The sequence below is a fragment of the Nansenia antarctica genome (genome assembly GCF_963989245.1).
Source record: "Nansenia antarctica genome assembly, chromosome: 5".
NCBI classification, from domain to species: domain Eukaryota; kingdom Metazoa; phylum Chordata; class Actinopteri; order Argentiniformes; family Microstomatidae; genus Nansenia; species Nansenia antarctica.
This window is the reverse complement of record NC_137690.1, coordinates 53,925,710-53,945,919: the sequence shown is the minus strand read 5'-3', so window position 1 is coordinate 53,945,919 and position 20,210 is coordinate 53,925,710. Positions and strand designations below refer to the sequence as shown.

Sequence of the window (20,210 nt, the reverse complement as noted above, 5' to 3'; positions counted from 1 at the left end):
TAATTCAGTAAATGGTTAACCAATGGAGTATCTCATTAAAAACAACACATACTACATGATACACCGGATTTAGTACAATTATTAGGACTAAGGCACCAACTGACGTTTACTTTTGTAATTCATGGCTTTACTTACTTGTTTTGAAGGGGTAGGCAACAGACTATATTGTGGACAAAATACTTTAGTTATATTGAGTATCTACTGTAACAGAAGTCACATCTACACTATGTGATATAATGTGCATGCGTGTGACTTAATCAAAGCATTTCACATTCATGTAAAGTTTTCTTTTCACAGTGAAATAAATTCTACAAAAATAGAGTCTATTGCTACAATACATCAATGGCCGGACATAGATCAAGCCTAGTCCTCGACAAAAAAAAACATTCTTCAAGATGTAGAAAACAGTATTTAGTCCAGGGCTAGACTTAATCTGTGTCAATGAAACCACCCCTTAGAGTATGGCTTTTATTTGTGCATTTGTTTATGTCAACGATATAGAGAATGGAAACCATCGTAAAGTAACATAACCATGGAAAGGTTGTGACTGTGTTGAGCACATCCATGTATTCAGTTATACTCTCAGCCAGGTATCCATAGGCCAGTTGTGGCGTATTTCTTTTTTTAAAGAAAAGTCAGACAAAGTCGGAGAGTTCTCTTCTGTGCCTCATGAAAGCAGTCGAGTAGAAGTGGACATATTGCATTCACTTTGCTATGACCACAGCAATAATCAATTCAGTCGATTCAATTCAAACAAAGGTACAATAAGATGTGGGTTGAAGCCACAGTCACATGGGAAAATAAAGCTGCGTATGAACAGGTCATCCCAGGTATCCAGACTGTCCATTCTCAATACACTCGGATGAAGAAAAAAATACATTGGACATGGATGAGGTGAACAACTCTCCACATTTACAGTACAAGCACTTTAAAATCTGATGAAAAGCACATGATCAACACTATCCAATAACCTAGTAGTAGTCTTTCATTAGTCTCCGCACCCTATCATCTGTCTTAGTAGCTCTCCATTTCTCACAATAATCCCTCCTCTTTGAAAAATGTATTTACTGATGAGTCTCTCTTCTCCTCATCTTGTCTTCTCCACACATCCACCCATAGTCCGCCCTACTTTCCCACGTTGTTGCTCTTCTTGTAGGGGTGTTTCTGGGCGATCCCATACGGCACATGGGCCGCGACGGTGCCCATCTCTGCCGCTCCTTCCACATGAAACATCTGGTCATCAAAGTAGATGTGGGGCCTGATCTTCTCCAGCATGGGGCCCTTGGGAGCCCCGGCCAGGAACAAGGCCTCGTCTGTCTCCAGGCCCCAGGCCCTCAGGGTCTTCAGGGCTCGGATGCCTGAGCTGGCTGCACTGCGGGCTGTCACCAGGTAGGTACGGATGGGGCAGTCCAGACGGTGGCCCTTGGCGTAGAACTTCTTCTGGAGTTTCCCTAGGGCCTCCAGGAAGCCCTTCAGAGGGCCCTGCAGGGGAGGACAGGGGAGGAGTAGAGGAGGGCAGGGGAAGGGACTCTTACAATACAGGTGACCAAGTCGGTGTGGTGCTTTGGTTATATAAAGGTGCAATCTGTCATTGAAATAACAACATAGCGGCAAACAACACGGAAACAGCTGAGGGATGTGGCTGGAGAAATATAACCACTCTCAATTTCATAGACATAGCATCAATTATAGTTGTAATTATGTTTGAAGCTATACAGTGTGTTTGTTTACAAAAAAATGGAGTATAACAAGCTTATATTTTGGGTTCTGATATTCTTTAAGAATCAACGGCTATATCATTAACTTAAAAGTAAAAACATGTATGTACCAAGTACGGATTGCCACTTTAAGACCAATTATCTGCTACCTTCTGCTTTCAAAAGTTCTTTCTCTACAATAATAACGCTGACATATTCAAGAAATACCATAAGCATGACTACTTACGTGATCCAGCAGCGTGTTCTCATTCTCTCTCTCATGCTCAAAGAACTTATCCAGGCCGTGGGCCTTGAAGATACGCTCTGATTCGTCAGAGAAGAGGACAGCATCTCCGTCAAATGCCACTCTCAGCTGCGTCTCTGACACTTCAGTCAACTTCTCAGACATGAACATGGTGGCTGCTGCAATGCCTGAGGGAAACAAAACACAGAGGGCCCTATTATGCACTTCTTAACTTGCCGTCTTAAGTCTTAATTAAGACGCACCGCCAGGTTAAGACCTACCGCCACCCTTATTATGCGCTTCATACGCGCTACTGCTATTATGCAGGTGTCGCTAGGCGCCCACACATAAGACGTAAGACTCCCGTGCATATATTACTCATTGTGGGAGTGTTCATATGTTAATAAAGTGCGCTAGGCGCCCCTGCTATTATGCGATCTGACTTTGCGCCTAGCGCTAAGAAGTGGTTTGAAAAGTTCTTAGGCGCTAGACTTGATGCACGTTTTGAAACACGAGCGCGCCTCCACGGTTTGCGCATGCTCGCCGACCGACTTCATAAGAAGTGGGTCAGCGCGCATGCGCAAACCGCGGAGGCGCGCTCGTGTTTCAAAACGTGCATGAAGTCTAGCGCCTATGAACTGCATAATAGCATAGCGCTTATGACTTAACGCAGCCGGTTCTTAAAGGGAATGGCACCTGGCACGCTGATTGGGTTGATTGAGAAGACGCCCAAAACACACCCATGACTAATTTCTGGGCTTAGCGCCGGGTCTTAGGCGCCCACTACCGCACGCATAATAGCAAAGTGGCCTTGACCACGCCTCCACGTCTTAAGTTTAGATCTACCGCCTCGTCTTATTGCTTAAGACTTATGAAGTGCATAATAGGGCCCAGAGGCTGATGTGCATTCAGATGCTGGCTTCCTCAATTCCTAAGGGAAAAAAGAAGAGATACACTAACACAAAGAGAAACTCAGACACTGTAAGTAACAGAGAGTGATTGGAAGATACTGAGAGAGTAACTGAGATACTGAGATACTGTTAGCTGCCTGCCACCATGTAAGTAAATACCGTATTTTCCGGACTATAAGTCGCACCCGAGTATAAGTCGCAGCAGGCCAAAAATGGGTCATGAAGAGGAAAAAACCACATATAAGTCGCACTGGACTATAAGTCGCATGGTTCAAGGGAACGGGCTTGGCGGAATCAGCGGGGAAAGAAGACCCTGTTGAGCTTGACTCTAGTCTGGCACTGTGAAGAGACATGAGAGGATTTGTAAGCCCAGGAAGGACATAATTCACGTTAAAACTTCTTCTGAAAGGTTAGAAATACTTAAATTATCGAGTGTAAAGCCAGGGCTAGCTAGCGCGTTGCTAACGAAGGTTAGCAAAATGGCGTCGCGGGAGCAAGCAAACAGGATGGAACAGCCTCTGAAAGGTAATAAATGACTTTAATATCGTGTATAACGTTCATAATAGCGTGTATAATGTTCATAATATAGTGCTTAATGTCCACATTGTCGAGTGTAACGACTATTTATCGTGTATAAGGCCATGACAAAGATAGCTTGGTGAAAAACGGAAGTAGTTAGGATGAAGGGCGGCCTACAAACAATGCAACATTGAACAGCCTCTGAAAGGTAATAAATGACTTTAATATCGTGTATAACGTTCATAATATCGTGTATAAGGTCCATAATATCATGTTTAATGTCCACATTGTCGTGTTTAATGTCCACATTGTCGAGTATAATGGCTATTCTATCGCGTATGTGGCGCTAGCGGAAGTAGCAAAATAGCCTCGCGGGGGTAATTTAGCAACATAGAACAGTCTCTGGAAGGAATAAATGACTTTAATATCGTTTATAACGTCCATAACATTGTGTATAAGGTCCATAACATCATGTTTAATGTCCACATTGTCGTGTTTAATGTCCATATTGTCAAGTATAATGGCTATTCTATCGTGTATGAGGCGCTAGCGGAAGTTACTCCTTGGTTCATGTCAGTCAGAGATTACCGTATGTCAGTTCATGTCAGTCAGAGATTATGAATTATTGATATATAAGTCGCACCTGACTATAAGTCGCAGGACCAGCCAAAGTATGAAAAAAACCGCGACTTATAGTCCGGAAAATACGGTAAGTAGCCTTGAGAATCGATGGTCTCCTGTTTCGTTGGGTGAGGCGGATTGATCTAGATCTCTCTCTCTCTCTTTCTATCTATATACAGTGTCCTCCACAATTATTGGCAACCCTGGTAAAGATGAGTAATGAGTACAAAATAAATCTGTCATGAAAAATAATTATTTCTAACCATGTTATTAATGGTTTCTAGCTGGCAATCTGACCAGACAGAAGGCACCCCCTCCAACCCCAATATCCTGCCTGGCCCTTGTGATTGTCCTTGGGTTCACCTTGACTACAGTCAAGCTTCTTTTTTTCAGTCACTGAATTCTCCGGTTACATTTCCCGAAATATACTTCTGAATCTTATCTCAAATGCCAAACGGTGCCATTTCATGTCTCAAAGGGCTAAAGGGTGCTGTAGAAAGGGTAGAACTTGGGTCTTATTCTAGAGCAGGGGTGTCCAAACTACGGCCCGCGGGCCAACTGCGGCCCATGGTCCGTTTTTAATTGGCCCAAAACAAATTCAAAACATATAATTATTCCGTAATTTCTAACTGCAATTGCGGCATTGCGCCGACGTGGTGGCGGGGGCGCTGTTTAGCAAATAAGTTAGCTTTCGTGTTTGCTAGAGAAATAGCTGATAGTTGATGTTGACTGCTCAAGGAGAATACATACTTGAAAGTACAGAATGCCTGAGAGCTGTATATTGCATTATATTACATTATATTTTGAATGGTCATCTGGTGCCTGAATATTGTGTTTTCCTTTACATAAATAATGAACTTTCCACCATAAATTGCTGCAGAAAGGGCACAAATAATTGGTGCATATCAATTCACCAGAATGCAAGAAATTAAGTGTTTGACAGCCCTGCTTCATGGGTCCCCCCCGATGTCAAACACCACTGGTACCACCTCCGCCTCATTTTGAGCCAGGAAAAACCCTGTACACTCATCATCCACCAAGAAGCCCTCTGTGCCAAGGCAGTCCAGCTTAACGATGTGATGAACACAGTTGTGAAAACTATCAACATAATTAGAGCACGAGGGCTCTACCACAGAGAATATCAAGCTTTCCTATGTGATGTTGATGCTGAATATGGGGACGTGCTCTATCACTCTTACTAAGAAGCAATCTGAGGCTGCTGTTTTGAGAATGAGCCGTCTTTATAAAAAAAAGAAAAAACATTTAATGGAAAGTTATGATATGGGCTGTTTTTCTTTGTATGTATCAAGCATAATTGACCTACATTCGATTAACTGTAATACAGAGGCGATACCTCACCTCTACTGAGTGGCCCAGCCTTGAATATATGTTTCTGTATGTGGCCCTCGGTGAAAAAAGTTTGGACACCCCTGTTCTAGAGTCTAGAATCTAGACCCTCTGGAAACTCTTATTACAGTAGATGCCAATGATTCATTCCAATCCATGTATGCAAATAAGATACATAGAATGCGGGGCCTGGTTGAGGTATTCATCTGAAGACAGACTCATTGTAATGCATGGCATAGGATGAGGAATGGTATCGAACACGTTTGACACGTTTGGTGTGCTTGACACCATTCCTCACTCCATTCCATGTATTACAATGAGCCCTCATTACAACGAGGGTTCATTACAATGAGGGCTCATTGTAATACATGGAATGGAGTCAGGAATGGTGTCAAGCACACCAAACGTGTCAAACGTGTTTGATACCATTCCTCATCCTCCAATGTCTACCTCCACCAGTCTCCACTGAATTCTGTGTATTTTATTTGCATACATGGATTGGAATTACACTGATAGAATTCCACAAACTGCATGGTGGCAGTAAGTATTTTTTCCATCTAAATGATGGATGCTCAAATCATTAAAATATGGCTATAGAAAGCATATATACACTTCCAATGTGTTTTAGTTCCCGACTGGGAGCTTTCCCTCCCCCAGGTACAGTAGGGGTACAGGAATACACGGTCATGCAGGTACAGTATGTGCTCACCTTCTGCCAGCGCCTCTCTGACTTTCTCAGCATCGGCAGACAGGTACAGGTTGGTTTGAAAGGCCTTCAGATAGCCGATAGGACTGCTCCCTCCCGTCATACAGAACCGCTCGATGAACAGGTCTGAGGACAAAAGACAGGAAGGATGGGTGTGAGGATGGGTGTGAGACACAGTAGAGATTGACAGGAAGCATGAGCATGAAAGAAAGAGGGGTTGACATACAGGATAGGTCAATGGCCAGAATCGAACGAGGGACCCTGCGATTACGTGGCATGCACCTTAGTGAGTTACGCCACCCAGGCGCCCCCACAAAGCTTTATTTTATTATACATACATACATACATTATATCAATGTATCAACATCTAAACCACATTCTTGTTTGATGTTTTAGATGCATACGGTGAATGGAACAATGCATACGGTCTGAAGAACCTTCTTGGTAAGGAGAGGCGGGGGTGGAGATAGCGACGTGGTGGTGGAATATGGATGGCAGGACAGGCGTGAGGATGTTATCAAATCGTCAGCAAGAAAGCTAATTACACATGCTAATAATAGCTAACGTCTGCTAACCTTTCCTTGAAATGGCACTTTAACAAGGGAGGGAGTCTGAGTTCCTTGTGGCTGTTGTTGTTAGTGACGGGTGGTGACATCTGACGTACAGAGAGGGAGGGATCGAGGGGAGATGATGGGGCAGAGGGGGAGATTAAGGGGGACAGGGAGGAATTCAGGCTGGTGGGAGAGTGTCTGTTTGCACTTTGGCTGGTGTGTCTGTGTGTCTGTCTGTCTCCACAAATTCCTCTGTCCAGATCTACTTAAGGAAAAGTCAAGAGCCGACTAGGGACATGGGGGGGGGGGGGGGGGGGGGGGTTGTTCTTAGCACTTAGCGTAATGTAATAGAGCTACAGAGAGGGTGTGGCATAGTATGTTTAGTCCTGGGCCAAGATGGACTGAGAGGAAAGAAGAGAAGGAACGAAACTTGGAGAAGGAGGGAGTGGGGCAGGGGTTCATTCTTGAAGGATATGGCGCTTTTCCATTGACCGGCTCGGCATGGCTCGGCACGGCTCGCCTCGGCACGCTTTTGAAAAGTTCCATATAGGAATCGTTCTCCACTATACAGGAACGACCCGGGACTGTAGGAGGAGTTACGTGTCATAAGATTCCCCCCCGCTATACAGATCAGCGGGGGGAAATGCGATAACAATTATGTAAAAATGCAGCACTATCGTGCACAGATCAGCCTTACAACATGTAACGTTAAGTGCCTGTTACTTGCCGCTTTCAGTTCTAGTAGACTAGTTTAGATCTCGCAACCAGGGAAATGCCGACATGAAATGCCGACACGATTCTACTTTTATTTCTTCTGACACGTTGAGCACTGTGCTTTTTTTTGTTGGTGAACTACCGTAAAAAGCCTAAAAAAGTTCAACTGTTCAAAAAGTGCAACTTCTCTGCTTTCAGAAACTGTTTGAATTGTTTAGATTGGGCATATAGTTCATGAATTACGATAGTTTGAAGGAACGCTGTAAAATCCTGTCTGCGCCGACAGCTCCAGTTTCGGAGCAAGACGCGAATCTATCGGCATTAGTCAAATATGTGCTAACATCCAGTCATCCGCTCACTGCTCTCCATCAAAAATGGCACATCTATCAATAATATTACATAATAACAACTGCTCTGATTAGATTGCTTAGATTGTTTAATACATCAACGGGGGAAAAAGCGAGATGAACTCTGAGCGAGTATCATGCTTCCTCCATTGAACGGAAAGTCCTATCTATTCCATTCAAAGTGTTTTAGCCTTCCCCCTTTCCACTGGTAATAAGGAATTGGCAAGAATAGATCGATATAAATAGATCAACATAATGCAGCACTATCATGCACAGATCAGCCTTAAAACATGTAACGTTAGATATATAACGGAGCGATGTATTTCTATGGAAAGGCTGACTGTAAAGTTTTCTTTTCACAGTGAGCGGGGCTCATACAATCTCCGCGTTTGTTATAGATACGAGTGCTCCGGTGTCATGCTGGTAGTCAAATATATTTATTTATATATACAGCATATGGATGTTACGTGCCTGTTACCTGCCGCTTTCAGTTCTAATAGTTTAGATCTCGCAACCAGGGAAACGCCGACATGTGTTAAAGGGAGCAAGACGCGAATCTACCGGCATTTGACTGCCGCTGGACTGAGGAACAGCATAGGCACAGGACATCGCCATAATAGCGATTTTTATTATTATGCTTGTTGTAAATAAGAGTTCTATGATGCATTGAAATGACATTAAACTAAGATAATACGATGGTTATCATAATTTTTCTCATCTTTATTAATAAGTTATTACAGAAACAGTAAGTGACATTTTCTGAGAGGGAAATCTGTTGTGGTATTTAAAAATGGCGGTTAGCGAAGAAATCTATGAACATGGGATGACGATTTCCATTGACCAATCAACGGTGTGCAGCGTCACACGTCACACGCAGCATGGCAAAAATGTACCTTTGGTACCTTTCGCTACCCATCCCGAACAAGAACTTAAAAATGGTGCCGTGCCGTGCCGAGCCGAGCCGGTCAATGGAAAAGCGCCAAAGAACACAGGGTCGGCCCTGTAGTGGACCCGGGTCGGCCCTGTAGTGGAAAAGCGCCAATTCATAGCTTTCATGTGACGTCACAGCATAGTGGAAACGCCCACCTGACGGGCAAAAGGCACTTTTTGCGGGCAAAACCCACGGGCAAAACCCACTTTTTGCGGGTTAATAACTTTGATTTCCCGTGGGTTAGGAAAATAATTCCAACGTGTCCGGATAGAGTAGAAGACAGGGAATCCAACACTATTTGAATGGAGTCGATCCTCCACTCCTATCACCGTGGACACAGCAAGGAGCGAATTCCCGGATATAAATATTCCCTCGCCTCGCTGACAGCGGGAGTTGGGAGTTTCGTCCAGCAGCCGGTGAACGACCGGTTGATCGAGTTTCATATTAAAAGTATATCTTCTCGGGGTGTCAGCGCGGTGGTTAAGGGCTCAAAATGACCGCATACTGATGGTGAATTTAGCAATAATAGTCTTATGTTTGTACCACCTCCATAACCGGTGTTATTCACGGGAAAAGCCGGTCAAGGAGGCACCCTTTGCAGGTCAATAACTTTGATTCTCCGGGGGTTAGGAAAATAATTCCAACGTGTCCGGATAGAGTAGAAGACAGGGAATCCAACACTATTTGAATGGTGTCAATCCTCCACTCCTATCACCGTCGTGTATCTTGATAGTTCTTCATGAGTGAGGTGGTCTAAATAGTAGGCAGCCATGTTGAGCGATGTTGCTATGATACTTTTTGCCCGTCAGGTTGGTGGTTGCTAGGGAAGAAACCACGTGACTGAAAGCTATGAATAGATGGAGGATAGATGGAGGATAGATGGAGGGAACACCCAGTGTACAAGGAGAAAGAGGAGAACAATGGTGTTGTCTAGTAAGATGGATAGAGTGTTATAAAGTGGAGGGTGAACAAGTGATTGAAAGGATAGGATGGGGATTGAAGGTAATAGGAGGGGAGTGGATGGATGACAGGAGAAAGCTTGGGAAAGAGTATGTGTTAGGGACCGAAGGTTACTGGAGTTGACAGATAGATAGATGGAGTGGATGGATAGTAGATTGATGGGGAAGGACTGGAGGGAAAATCACAATCACAAGTGCGAAAGAGAGACAGACAGAGAGAGACAGAGAGAGAGAGACAGAGAGACAGAGAGGAGAGAGAGACAGAGAAACAGGGAGGAGAGAGAGACAGAGAGAAAGAGAAGGAGGGACAGAGTTGGTGTGAGAACCTCTTTATTTATGTTGTATTCATCAGATTCCCATTAGCTAAGCCCTAGGGGCACCCTAACCTTCCTGAGATCCACCTCCAGAGATTTGTTTCATTCAGAGGGCTTCATAGTTCTGAGGGCTCTCTAGTTCATTTGGGGGAGGATGGTCAGGGAAAGTTGGACCTCTCATACCCCATATCCATTAACCCCTCAAGCACCTCCACCCCCCACCCCCCTACCCCTCTCGAGCGTGGGAGAGACTCAGTTGGATGCCCTAATCATTGATGTCTTTCCTATCCTCTATTCCTTCATTTATTCCAGTCATCTGTTGATGGAAGTCTTCAAACAATCATCTATTCATTTCATGTGTTATTCTATCATTTATTCATGGGAGTTTTTTTATGTTGTGTACTGCTCCAACTGGGCAGAGGATCTGAAGCCGGGGGTTCGAAGAGAACTCAGACGCATCAAAGAACAAACTTGCTTGAAGCTTCCGTTTTAAATATTTTCTCACAGCGGTATCTCTAATGGCAAGATGGTATTATGTTCCTGCAGCAAGCGGCTTACTGTATTGAAGTTTCATGCACTGACGGTTAAATTCGACACTATGTTGAATTCGGCATCGCATTACAAAACGCCAATCATTCTAGTCTTTAGTATGTATTTATGCAAAGTAGATGCATGAAATCGCTCACAGCGTTTACATTTTTCCCCGTGTCTGTGCACTGTACACAAAAAGAGGGAATACTCTATTTTGGCATGGATATTTGTAGTCCCAAAATGGGAGCTGGATGAAATATGTAGAGATGTAGATTTACATACTGATACCGGGAGGATGTCCCCCTAGCCTCTAGCATTAGCTATTTAAACTAAACCTGGACTCCTATTTTGATTCTACCACATAGTCACAACATCTTGGCTATTATTTTGTCCTTGTGTGTTTGTTTTGTTCTCTAGTGGTAGGTCAGAGATCAGGGAAGTGTGTTTATTTGTTTGCATTCACACAGAGAGCCACCAGAGAGATCTAACGTGGAGGCATCTGGAGGGCCTTGGGTCGGAGTTCTTCTTTTGACCTGCCAAATGAACAGAACCTGAGGGGAATTGGCTATTCAAGACTCATCACCACTGAGATCTGACCCATCATTTGGAGATCGTAGGCTTTAGGGACAGAACAGGAAGTGGCTAGCCTGTGGTGCAAGGGCCTGGGGTCAAACACAACCTTGTGGGAAGCAATGATTGGTCAGCTGGAGCTGGACCTGCTTCAGGAACGAGATGCTCAGATCTACTGTATGATCAGCTAGTCCTCCTCAAATCCTAACCTTCACTGTTAATATGAAATATACCAGGGGAGGCTGGTGGAGGTCACAATCAGAGGATGTGCACATTGTATGAAACAGAATGAGGAATAATATCAAACAAAAGCGTTCATCATTCCATTCCATGCATTTTGGTTTCTTATAGCCTACCCTGGAAGAAACCAAAGCTAACCTGCAGTAAGATGAGGATCTAAGAGCAATGTCATTCAACACCTCGATGCTACATAATGTCATTTTCCTCATTGAACTAGAATGAACTAGAAAAACAATGTACACAACAACGATCAGAACAAGCACTGTGATTGGGCGAGATGGACGATACTGGACGATAATGTGACATTAAAATCACCTGTTATGGTATTCATACGCCACAGCAGATTGGTTTATCACGTTCCCTTGACAATGTTGGTCGTTTTGAGAACTATATTTCAGAGCAAAGGCCTGTCACAACCACACTCTATCACAAAATAAAGCAATAATGCCAGAGGGGGCATGATTTATCGTCAATATTATGACTTGTTAGGCGGTCTGGTGGCACCCCACTGCGTCATGCCTAACAACTCCCCCTACCTGTGACAGGTGTGACGATAAAGCGCTTTTCATTCACACATTCACGCACCAATGGCGGCAAGCTACCATGCAAGGCGCCAGCCCACTCACTCATTGGGAACAATTTGGGAATCAGAATAGAATTATTTTTATTGCCAAGTATATTCGCACATACAGGAAATTGACTTGGTGTGGTTAGTGCATAGGACATGAAGATAAAAAATATATAGATATTGCTAGGCTTAGCCTCTAGCATTAGCCAGGAGTAAAACACCACTCTCAGTATGACTACTTTATCTCCAGAAAAGGCCATCTTATGTAATTGTGGCCTATATGTACATGCATGTCGATATGAAAACACTATGACCGAAGAAAGTGTCTAGAATGAACCTACTGTACAACAAGTAATTGGAAAAGGAGGTATAACATCCAACGTCCTGAACCAACCCTTGAAGTGACACTCACCTACACAGTTTTGGAAGACATGTATCACTGCATACGATGGGCACTGACTGTGTCTCAATTCGAGCGTGATTGGGAGAATGTACTGTATGTGTACGCTAGTTGTAGAAACCACTATAGTTTAAATGTCACTGTTTAACTACGTCACCAGGTTTCTGGGGCTAGTTCCAGTGATGCATTAACTGAGTCAGCAGACATAGTCTCCTCCTTGAGAGGAGAGAGAGTCATCCTCAACAAGTTTGTGTGTAAATAGGTTTGTGTTTGTGTGTAAATAGATTTATCTATCAGTCCATGTGTAACAAAAAGGAAGAGGGTATTTGGACGACAGTGCAGGTTATATACAGAAAGGTCAAAGGTGTGTGTGTGTTTATGTGTGTGTGTGTGTGTGCATGTGTGTGCACGTGTGCACGTGTGTGTGTCACACTCACTGTGGTGGTTGATGGTGTTGATGAGCCTGACCCCTACATGTGCGTGGTTGTACGTCACCAGTACAATGTCAAACAGTTCTTCACTCTCCGGGTACAGCTCTCTTAAACGAGCATTCACTGTCTCCAAAGCCTGGTGGGATGACAGGGAACAGCAAGGGAGCATGGGTAATGTAGTCAGCTCACACAAACCAAAAAATTATCAAATTCTTCAGGTTTGTTACAAACTACATTTGTGACGGCAGCTGGTAAAATGGGGAGTTTGCAACCAATCTGGATATAGGCTTCAGGCTTTTGCTAACAATTAGTAGTGTTATATTTGACTAGGTAGTAGTGGGGATTATTCACCGAATCCATTGCATTGCAATATTTTGGCTTGACTAGTGTCATTGATTTTCAACAACGTAGAAATTTCTTTAAATTTTTCGGAATAAAAGTCAGAACATTTAGATGTGGTCGCCGACATGTTCCCGTTACTGTTTTGTTGACCTCTGACCTTAACAAAGGGGAATGCAGGTCCTGGGGAGAAGGGTTCATTTTCGTGTTCCACCTGGAATCGCAGGTACTCCTCCACCCCTTTCTGCTCATACACCTTCTGCTCGCGCTCAGTACGGAACAGAACACGGGACGACACGGCGATGGTCACTGCGTTCTCTGGCTTGGGCTGTAGAGAGAGACAAAGATGAAATGGGAAAGAAGGACAAGGTAACGAGAGGAGGAGATAGGAACAGAGAGGGAGATCTCTTTTCAGATTTGTGCTGGCTAAACACATGCAACACTCCCCAGCCAAATGAACCCAGTTGAGGACACCAGCAAGAGCATGCCAAGTAGTCACTCGTGTCAGTAGATTATGTACTGCATCTTCAAGATGTCACCAGTTAAGCAGCACATGATACCACCCTAACCCTCATGCACATGAACCCCCATAACATACACTCAGAGTAAGAGTTGAGTGACCAAGTCTCAGTTACTTCCTTAAACACGGCAACATCCCAGAAACAGACCAGAATAGCCACAACGTCTTTATGCCACATTCAGATAACATGGGAAACAAGTAGTAGTGACAGTAGCTTACTACACCACCACATGGTAAAAGAAAAGTATCGGAATATAAGTACAGGAAAAAAGACTAGGATCTGAATGTAGTTTAACTAACCATCAAGCTATGGCAAAATGCAGTTAAACTATCAGTTGTAGTGGAGCTACTCCCCAACACTGAGTATAGTAAGCTGTTGTAGCCCATGGTAATGTTAGTTAGTTGCTAGACACCACCAATGAGTAGGGTTGTTTGAGTTTAGGTATATCGTCATAACTTCCCTTATAATAAATTGCATCTGATTGCCTGAACAAATGTCCATTCTATTTCTGGATGGATCTATGTGGACACCGTTTTCTGTGGTGGCAACCTTCTGTGGTAGATTACATGTAAAGGTTTTAAGACACTGTAATCCTTGTCTATTTTGGGAGCACTAAATATATCCAGGTGCTTGCAATAGTATATGAATTGGGTCCATCAATAGTATAAGTCTTAGGATTATGCGTACAGCACGGCACGACCACTTTGTGTGGTGTGTGTGTGTGTGTACCTCCTCAGTGTGTGTATGTGTGAGTGTGTGTGTGCACGTGCATGTGTGCGTATGTGTGTATCTCTTGGGGGGGTGAGGTGTGAAGACGAAAGGGACATGTAATTGGAAAGCCCTGCTGACAAAGTGACAAGACACCTGCTCCTCCCCAAGGGACCTAAACGGGTGTTACTGAGTGTGTGTGTATTTGCATGTGCGTGTGTGTATATGTGTGTGTGTGTGTGTGTTCTAATGTCTGCTTGAGATGTGTCTAAAATCCCTGATGGTGCTCTGAGTGTATTTGGGCCCGAGCCGTCACACAGACACTCTACCCTGCTTTCCACTGACCTTTGACCCACTTACCGACAAACACACACCGTTCATATACACAGCAGTGGGATTAAGTCTGTCTAAACAGATACATGCGCTACAGGTGTAGTTGGTGCCTCAACCAACTGGAAGAAAACTGTCTCCACCAAACCATCCTCACTGCAAAAATAATATTTATTATGACTACCGGCACACTGCCTGATTACTTGAACACTACCTGACTTCCTGTATCTGTATTATATTGCATACTGTATGATATTGCATTTCATTATTGTAACCGGCACTGCATTTTGCACCACTGTTTCTACTGCAGCATGACTGGTCCCGCTGTAGTACGACTATTATTATTATTATTATTATTATTATTATACTTTGTTATTAATTACTTTACTTACTTTACTTTATTATATTATTGTTGTATATGTTGTATCCTGCTGCAATGCCAATGATGAAGAACCTAAGCCTAAGAATTTTACTCTTGTATACCTGTACACTGGATGTAAATAAAGCAATTCTGATTCTGATTCTGAACAACATTCAGACTTCGATTAAGATGATGGCAAGCAGGCACATGCAACCTTGTCTTCCTTGTCTGATGCATTTACGCTTGACATCTTTCTTAAGCACACATAACATAGCAAACATGCTTCAGAAGAGCACCAATGCACATTCAATGAAACGACTCATTACTTATACACACACATACACACTGGGACACGTCATGCAGATACACAATCATATAGGAATTGTGTTTGTATACGACAGGCATAATACACACTCACAAATGGGATTAGTGGTGTTATGTCAACAGAGAGAGAAACGGGTGTGTAGATAAACAGGAGTGTGCGGTACAGGAGTGTGTGCAGGTAAAAGTGTGTGTGTGCAGGTACAGGGAAGTTAAGGTGAGAAGGTGATGATAGAGGAAAGTCAGCAGCCGGTAGGAAGACAAGACGAGAATAAACCCAAAACAACCAGATTCGCTGGCCTCTTAGAAGCTCTTCCAAAAAGCTCTTCCAAATGCATTGAATCTCTAGTTTATTAGTAAAGTATGTGTGTTAGGGGGCATGCATACACTTCAGACAGCCATCACAGAGGGCGTTCATTCAAGGTCAAAGGTTAGTTAAAGTGATGATCCCCGTGGTGACGAGAGATACTTACGAAGAAAATGCCTCCCTCCACCTTCCTGGCCCGTCTCACTGTCAACTGTGCAAAACGACAGTCGATACATTTCACTTACTCATCCATCTGTCACCATGATACACTGTAACTGATGATATTCACAGTTATAGACATTGATCCAGACTTTTACTGGATATCAATCCATCATCTCTTTTCCTAATGTAAACCTGGAGGTGCTGCTGCTGCTCCGTGTCTCTGTTTGGTTTGTTGACCAGTGTGATTATGTTCTTCCTTGACGTTGATAGAATGCTTTATGCGGGACCCAGTGGAGATTGTATACAGTATACCAAGCTGAAGGCATCACAGTAAACTGGCTTTGGATGGAACAATACTCCTGTATTCTTCTTTACGAACGTCTCTCTGAGCTAACCTTATCACCATGTCAGAGAGCTCTCAAAGAGCATATCACACAATGTGTGAATTAGTTTACCCTATGAATAACATCTCACAGTATTCCAAAATGCTGGAACTAGTCATTAGCGTTATTCAATGTGATATGATACTGGTGGTTCTCTCTCTCTCTCTCTCTCCCTCTCTCTCTCCCTCTCTCTCCCTCTCTCTCTCTCTCTCTCTCTCTCTCTCTCTCTCTCCCTCTCTCTCTCTCTCTCTCTCTCTCTCTCTCTCTCTCTCTCTCTCTCTCTCTCTCTCTCTCTCTCTCAGTGTTTACTATCATTGTCAGCTGTTCTGAGTTCATGAATACCTCCCAGGGCTCTGTCTATCGCTCAGGAACAGATAGCAACCTAATCCCCACCGCTCCCCCCCCCCCATATTCAGATTGAAATAACTCTCGCTATCAAAATGTTTTAAATATATATATATATATATTTTCTTCCCTATTGTCAGGAGTGTGTATACCTGTCCCTGTAAGAGTCCTGTAGTCTGACAGGTCTGTTTACTAAGTAGGAACCAGACCGATGAGTCATGATGAGGACATGTTAACATTTCTCAATGTAGGACAATCTCTACCCTACACTAGGGAACAAGGGATGAGTGAGGGAGGACAGGACAGGAGAGGAGGGGAGGGGAGGGGAGGGGAGGGGAGGGGAGGGGAAAGGACAGAAGAGGATAAGAGAGGAGAGGAAATAAGAGGAGAGGAGAGGTGAGGAGAGGAGAGGAGAGGAGAGGAGAGGAGAGGAGAGGAGAGGAGAGGAGAGGAGAGGAGAGGAGAGGAGAGGAGAGGAGAGGAGAGGAGAGGAAAGCTGTGGGGGGTGCTGAAACGTGGGGGTTATGGTGGATAAATATAGACTTGTATATATATATTTAGAGTTGGAGAAGGGCAGCACAGTTGGAGTCCACTCAACCCACAGCAGATATGGTGCCAGGGGCAGACTGTAGGCAGCACTCTCCTGTTGCTGTCACACTGGGACGCAGACCTGTCCACAAGTGCTAATCTGACACAGTCATAGTTTTATTCTCACAGGGAGCAGTAATAAGGAGAACACTTTCCTGAACGTGTTGAGTCATACAGTAGCATGTATAGTACCACGTACACGAACAGACATACACATTTATTCACATACAATATAAATACAATTGACCTAACAAACCTAATCCATTAATGACTGTGTAAGCCGACTATCAAACATTCATATCTATACTAATCTCTCAAGTATTGACCTGGCACACGCACACGCACTAAAAACACGTGTTTCCAATGAAACCATAAACAGATCAATGTGCAGACTGAAGTGACAGATAATCTAGGCCAGTGTAGTATTTGTGACGCTGACGTCCGTCATACTGAATGGTGTCACATTTTGATTGACAGCGTTACAGTTTCCTAGCTGTGGTGACCGTACTGTCGATACACCTAAGCTCTTTAAGTACTCCTCAACGAGGAGGGCTTAAATCGCTATTATCTTTGTTACCTAAAACACCTGACCTGCTATTAATCTCTGTGTTTCTCTGTCTCTCTTTCTTTCTTTCCCTGGACACTGTTTGTGGTCATCTCTACTTCTGTCTGACCCTGTAAGCAACATGAAACCCCTCTGTTCCCTCTGTCTGTCAGGCATGCGCACTTAAATGTATATTTGCATTCACTCCCCCCCCCCCCCCCTCTCTCTCTCTCTTTCTCTCTCTCTCACACACACACACACACATACACACTGGACAATCCTGGACAATCCTGGACAAACTTAAAGATTAGTGGGGGGAGGGCGTTGTCTAGCGGCATAGTAATCCCCCATCCACTACAGTGGGGTGCACAAATTTGGCCACCCCTGGTTTAAATGTCTGTTTACAATTAACCTCCAAGTAATTGAAAGCAAACCTGACACTAAATGCTACAAAGTTAAACATGACACCTTTCTGCAAATTTTAAAGCAAGGTTTATTTTTATTTTCATTTTTCTGAGTTTTTAAATGATAAAAAAGGAAAAGGGCCCTGTGCAAAAGTTTGGGAAATCTTTTGATTATTCTTTGTTACCTTTTGAGAAGATGATTACTAAGGCCCAGACCAAGGTGATTTACTCATTAGGGCTTCAATGAGTCAGGTAAATATAATTCCAGGGTTCCAGGGTATTCTGAAGTGCCTTCTAAAGTATCCGACTGCGGTGGCTGTTGTGTCTGGTGTTAAAACCATGGGTTCCTCTAAACAGTTTTCCAAGGATGGCAGAATCAAGATCCCTTCCACCATCAAGGAGAAGGCTACAAAAAACTCTTGCAATGTTTCAAACTAGCCATTTCACTGTCAGAAACATCATCAGAAAATGGCAAGATCTGGAAGACCAAGACATTTTTCAGATAGAATGGCCCAAGATCTGGTGAGAAATAACCTACACATCACTGCAAAAGAGCTGCAAAAAAGAGTAGCAGACACCGGTCTAGTTGTCACAGGACAACAATACAGCGTACCTTAAACAACAAAGACCTACATGGCAGAGTTGCCAGAAAGAAGCCTTTCCTACAACCTCAACACAAAATGAAGCGTCTGAAGTATGCAAAAGAAACCTTGAGAAACCTGAAGCCTATTGGAACAATGTGCTTTGGACTGACGAAACCAAAATGTTACATTTTGGCCACAACCAAAGAAGGTACGTTTGGAGAAAAAAGGGTGAAGCATCGTAGAGAAGAAAAAAACGTTTGGAGAAAAAAATGAAAGACTAGCTGGCATTACAAAGTACTAGCTGACAGGGTTCCCAAATGTTTGCACAAGGCTTTTTTCCTTGTTGTATTATTTTGAAACTGTAAAAAGTAAAATAATAATAATAATAATAATAATGTTTAATCTTGCTGTGATGAAATGTGTCATGTTTAACTTTGTACCATTAGGTTAGGTTTGCTTCTTTTCACTTATTATTATTAGGGAATTATTAGGGAAAAGGGGTAAGACCATTCCCACCCTCCATATGTCTACAATGGTAGCTTGAGATTTTAATGTAGTCTCTCATTGGGATTCAATCTGGTTCAGGGCCCAAATAATATGTTCCTGACAGTGTGATATTTTGAGCCTGGCAACTGGTGGATTAAAGGTTCACACACACGCTCTGTCACCCTCGCGTGACACCCCTGCTATGCTCTAAGCTGCACGTGGCCGATGTAAACATTGGAAGTCCATTACAGACAGACAAGCACGCAGGCAGATAGACAGATAGACAGCAGACAGGCACACAGGCAGACAGACAGACTGATAGACAGACAGACCGGGAGTCAGACAGACAGATAGACAGCAGACAAGCACACAGGCAGACAGACAGATTGACAGACAGACAGACAGACAGACAGACAGACCGAGAGTCAGACAGACAGACAGAGCGACAGACAGACAAAAAAAGATGGACAAACAGGCAGACATACAGACCGACAGACAGGCATACTCACCGGTATGGGTTTGGTTGTAAGGCCCAAGTGATCCTGGTCAAACACTTGGTGGTCTTCCCAGGGTTCTTTGCTGTCGCCATTTGACGAGGCAGTGCCAGGGACAACTTTGGGGTCCACGGGGTTAGCGTGCCCACTCATCACCTGTAAGGGGTCCAGACTCATTCTGATAGTATGCAGTTCCCTCTCCGTTCCAATGGTACTTCCTGATTAGTGCAGTCCAAAACACCTCTGCCAGTATAGTATAGTATAGTAATGTCTTCACGACCGCTGTTTGATCATTTCAGAATGGAATAATCATCTGTATATTGTCCTGTCCTTACGACCCTGTCTACTCAACGTCCAGAGGTCCTTCTGGAAGGTGCAGTCCAGTTAGAGTGACCTCTTCCAGTCCATACTCCGTGGGTCAGTTCTGGCAGTGTCCAGTCCTCAGTCCTCTCTTCAGAAGTAACACTGCGTTCCAAGGAGTAACTTGTAAAGCGTGGTACAGTACAATCACACAAGCATGCTCTCACTCTCTCTCTCTCTCTCTCTCTATCACACACACACACACACACGCACACACGTTTACTTGAATTGTCTTTCTCATACACACAGCCACTGTCCCACACACATTTATTCACATTCCCTCACACAAACACAACACACACAACACACACACACACAAACCTGCACACAGACATCCAGACACAAACAGACACACACACACCTTGTAGTCAG

The 20,210-nt window shown here is 43.7% G+C and overlaps 1 protein-coding gene across 1 annotated transcript; it reads right to left on the bottom strand.

Moving 5' to 3' along the window:
- Positions 1-1,125: 1,125 nt before the first annotated feature.
- nt5c1aa (5'-nucleotidase, cytosolic IAa) lies at positions 1,126-19,655 on the bottom strand (the record flags this gene model as incomplete). Its single annotated transcript, XM_080531004.1, has 7 exons — positions 1,126-1,482; positions 1,945-2,129; positions 6,049-6,171; positions 12,608-12,737; positions 13,101-13,268; positions 15,655-15,692; positions 19,490-19,655. 7 exons carry the CDS (start codon positions 19,653-19,655, stop codon positions 1,126-1,128), a joined length of 1,167 nt encoding a protein of 388 aa, XP_080387130.1.
- Positions 19,656-20,210: the final 555 nt, after the last annotated feature.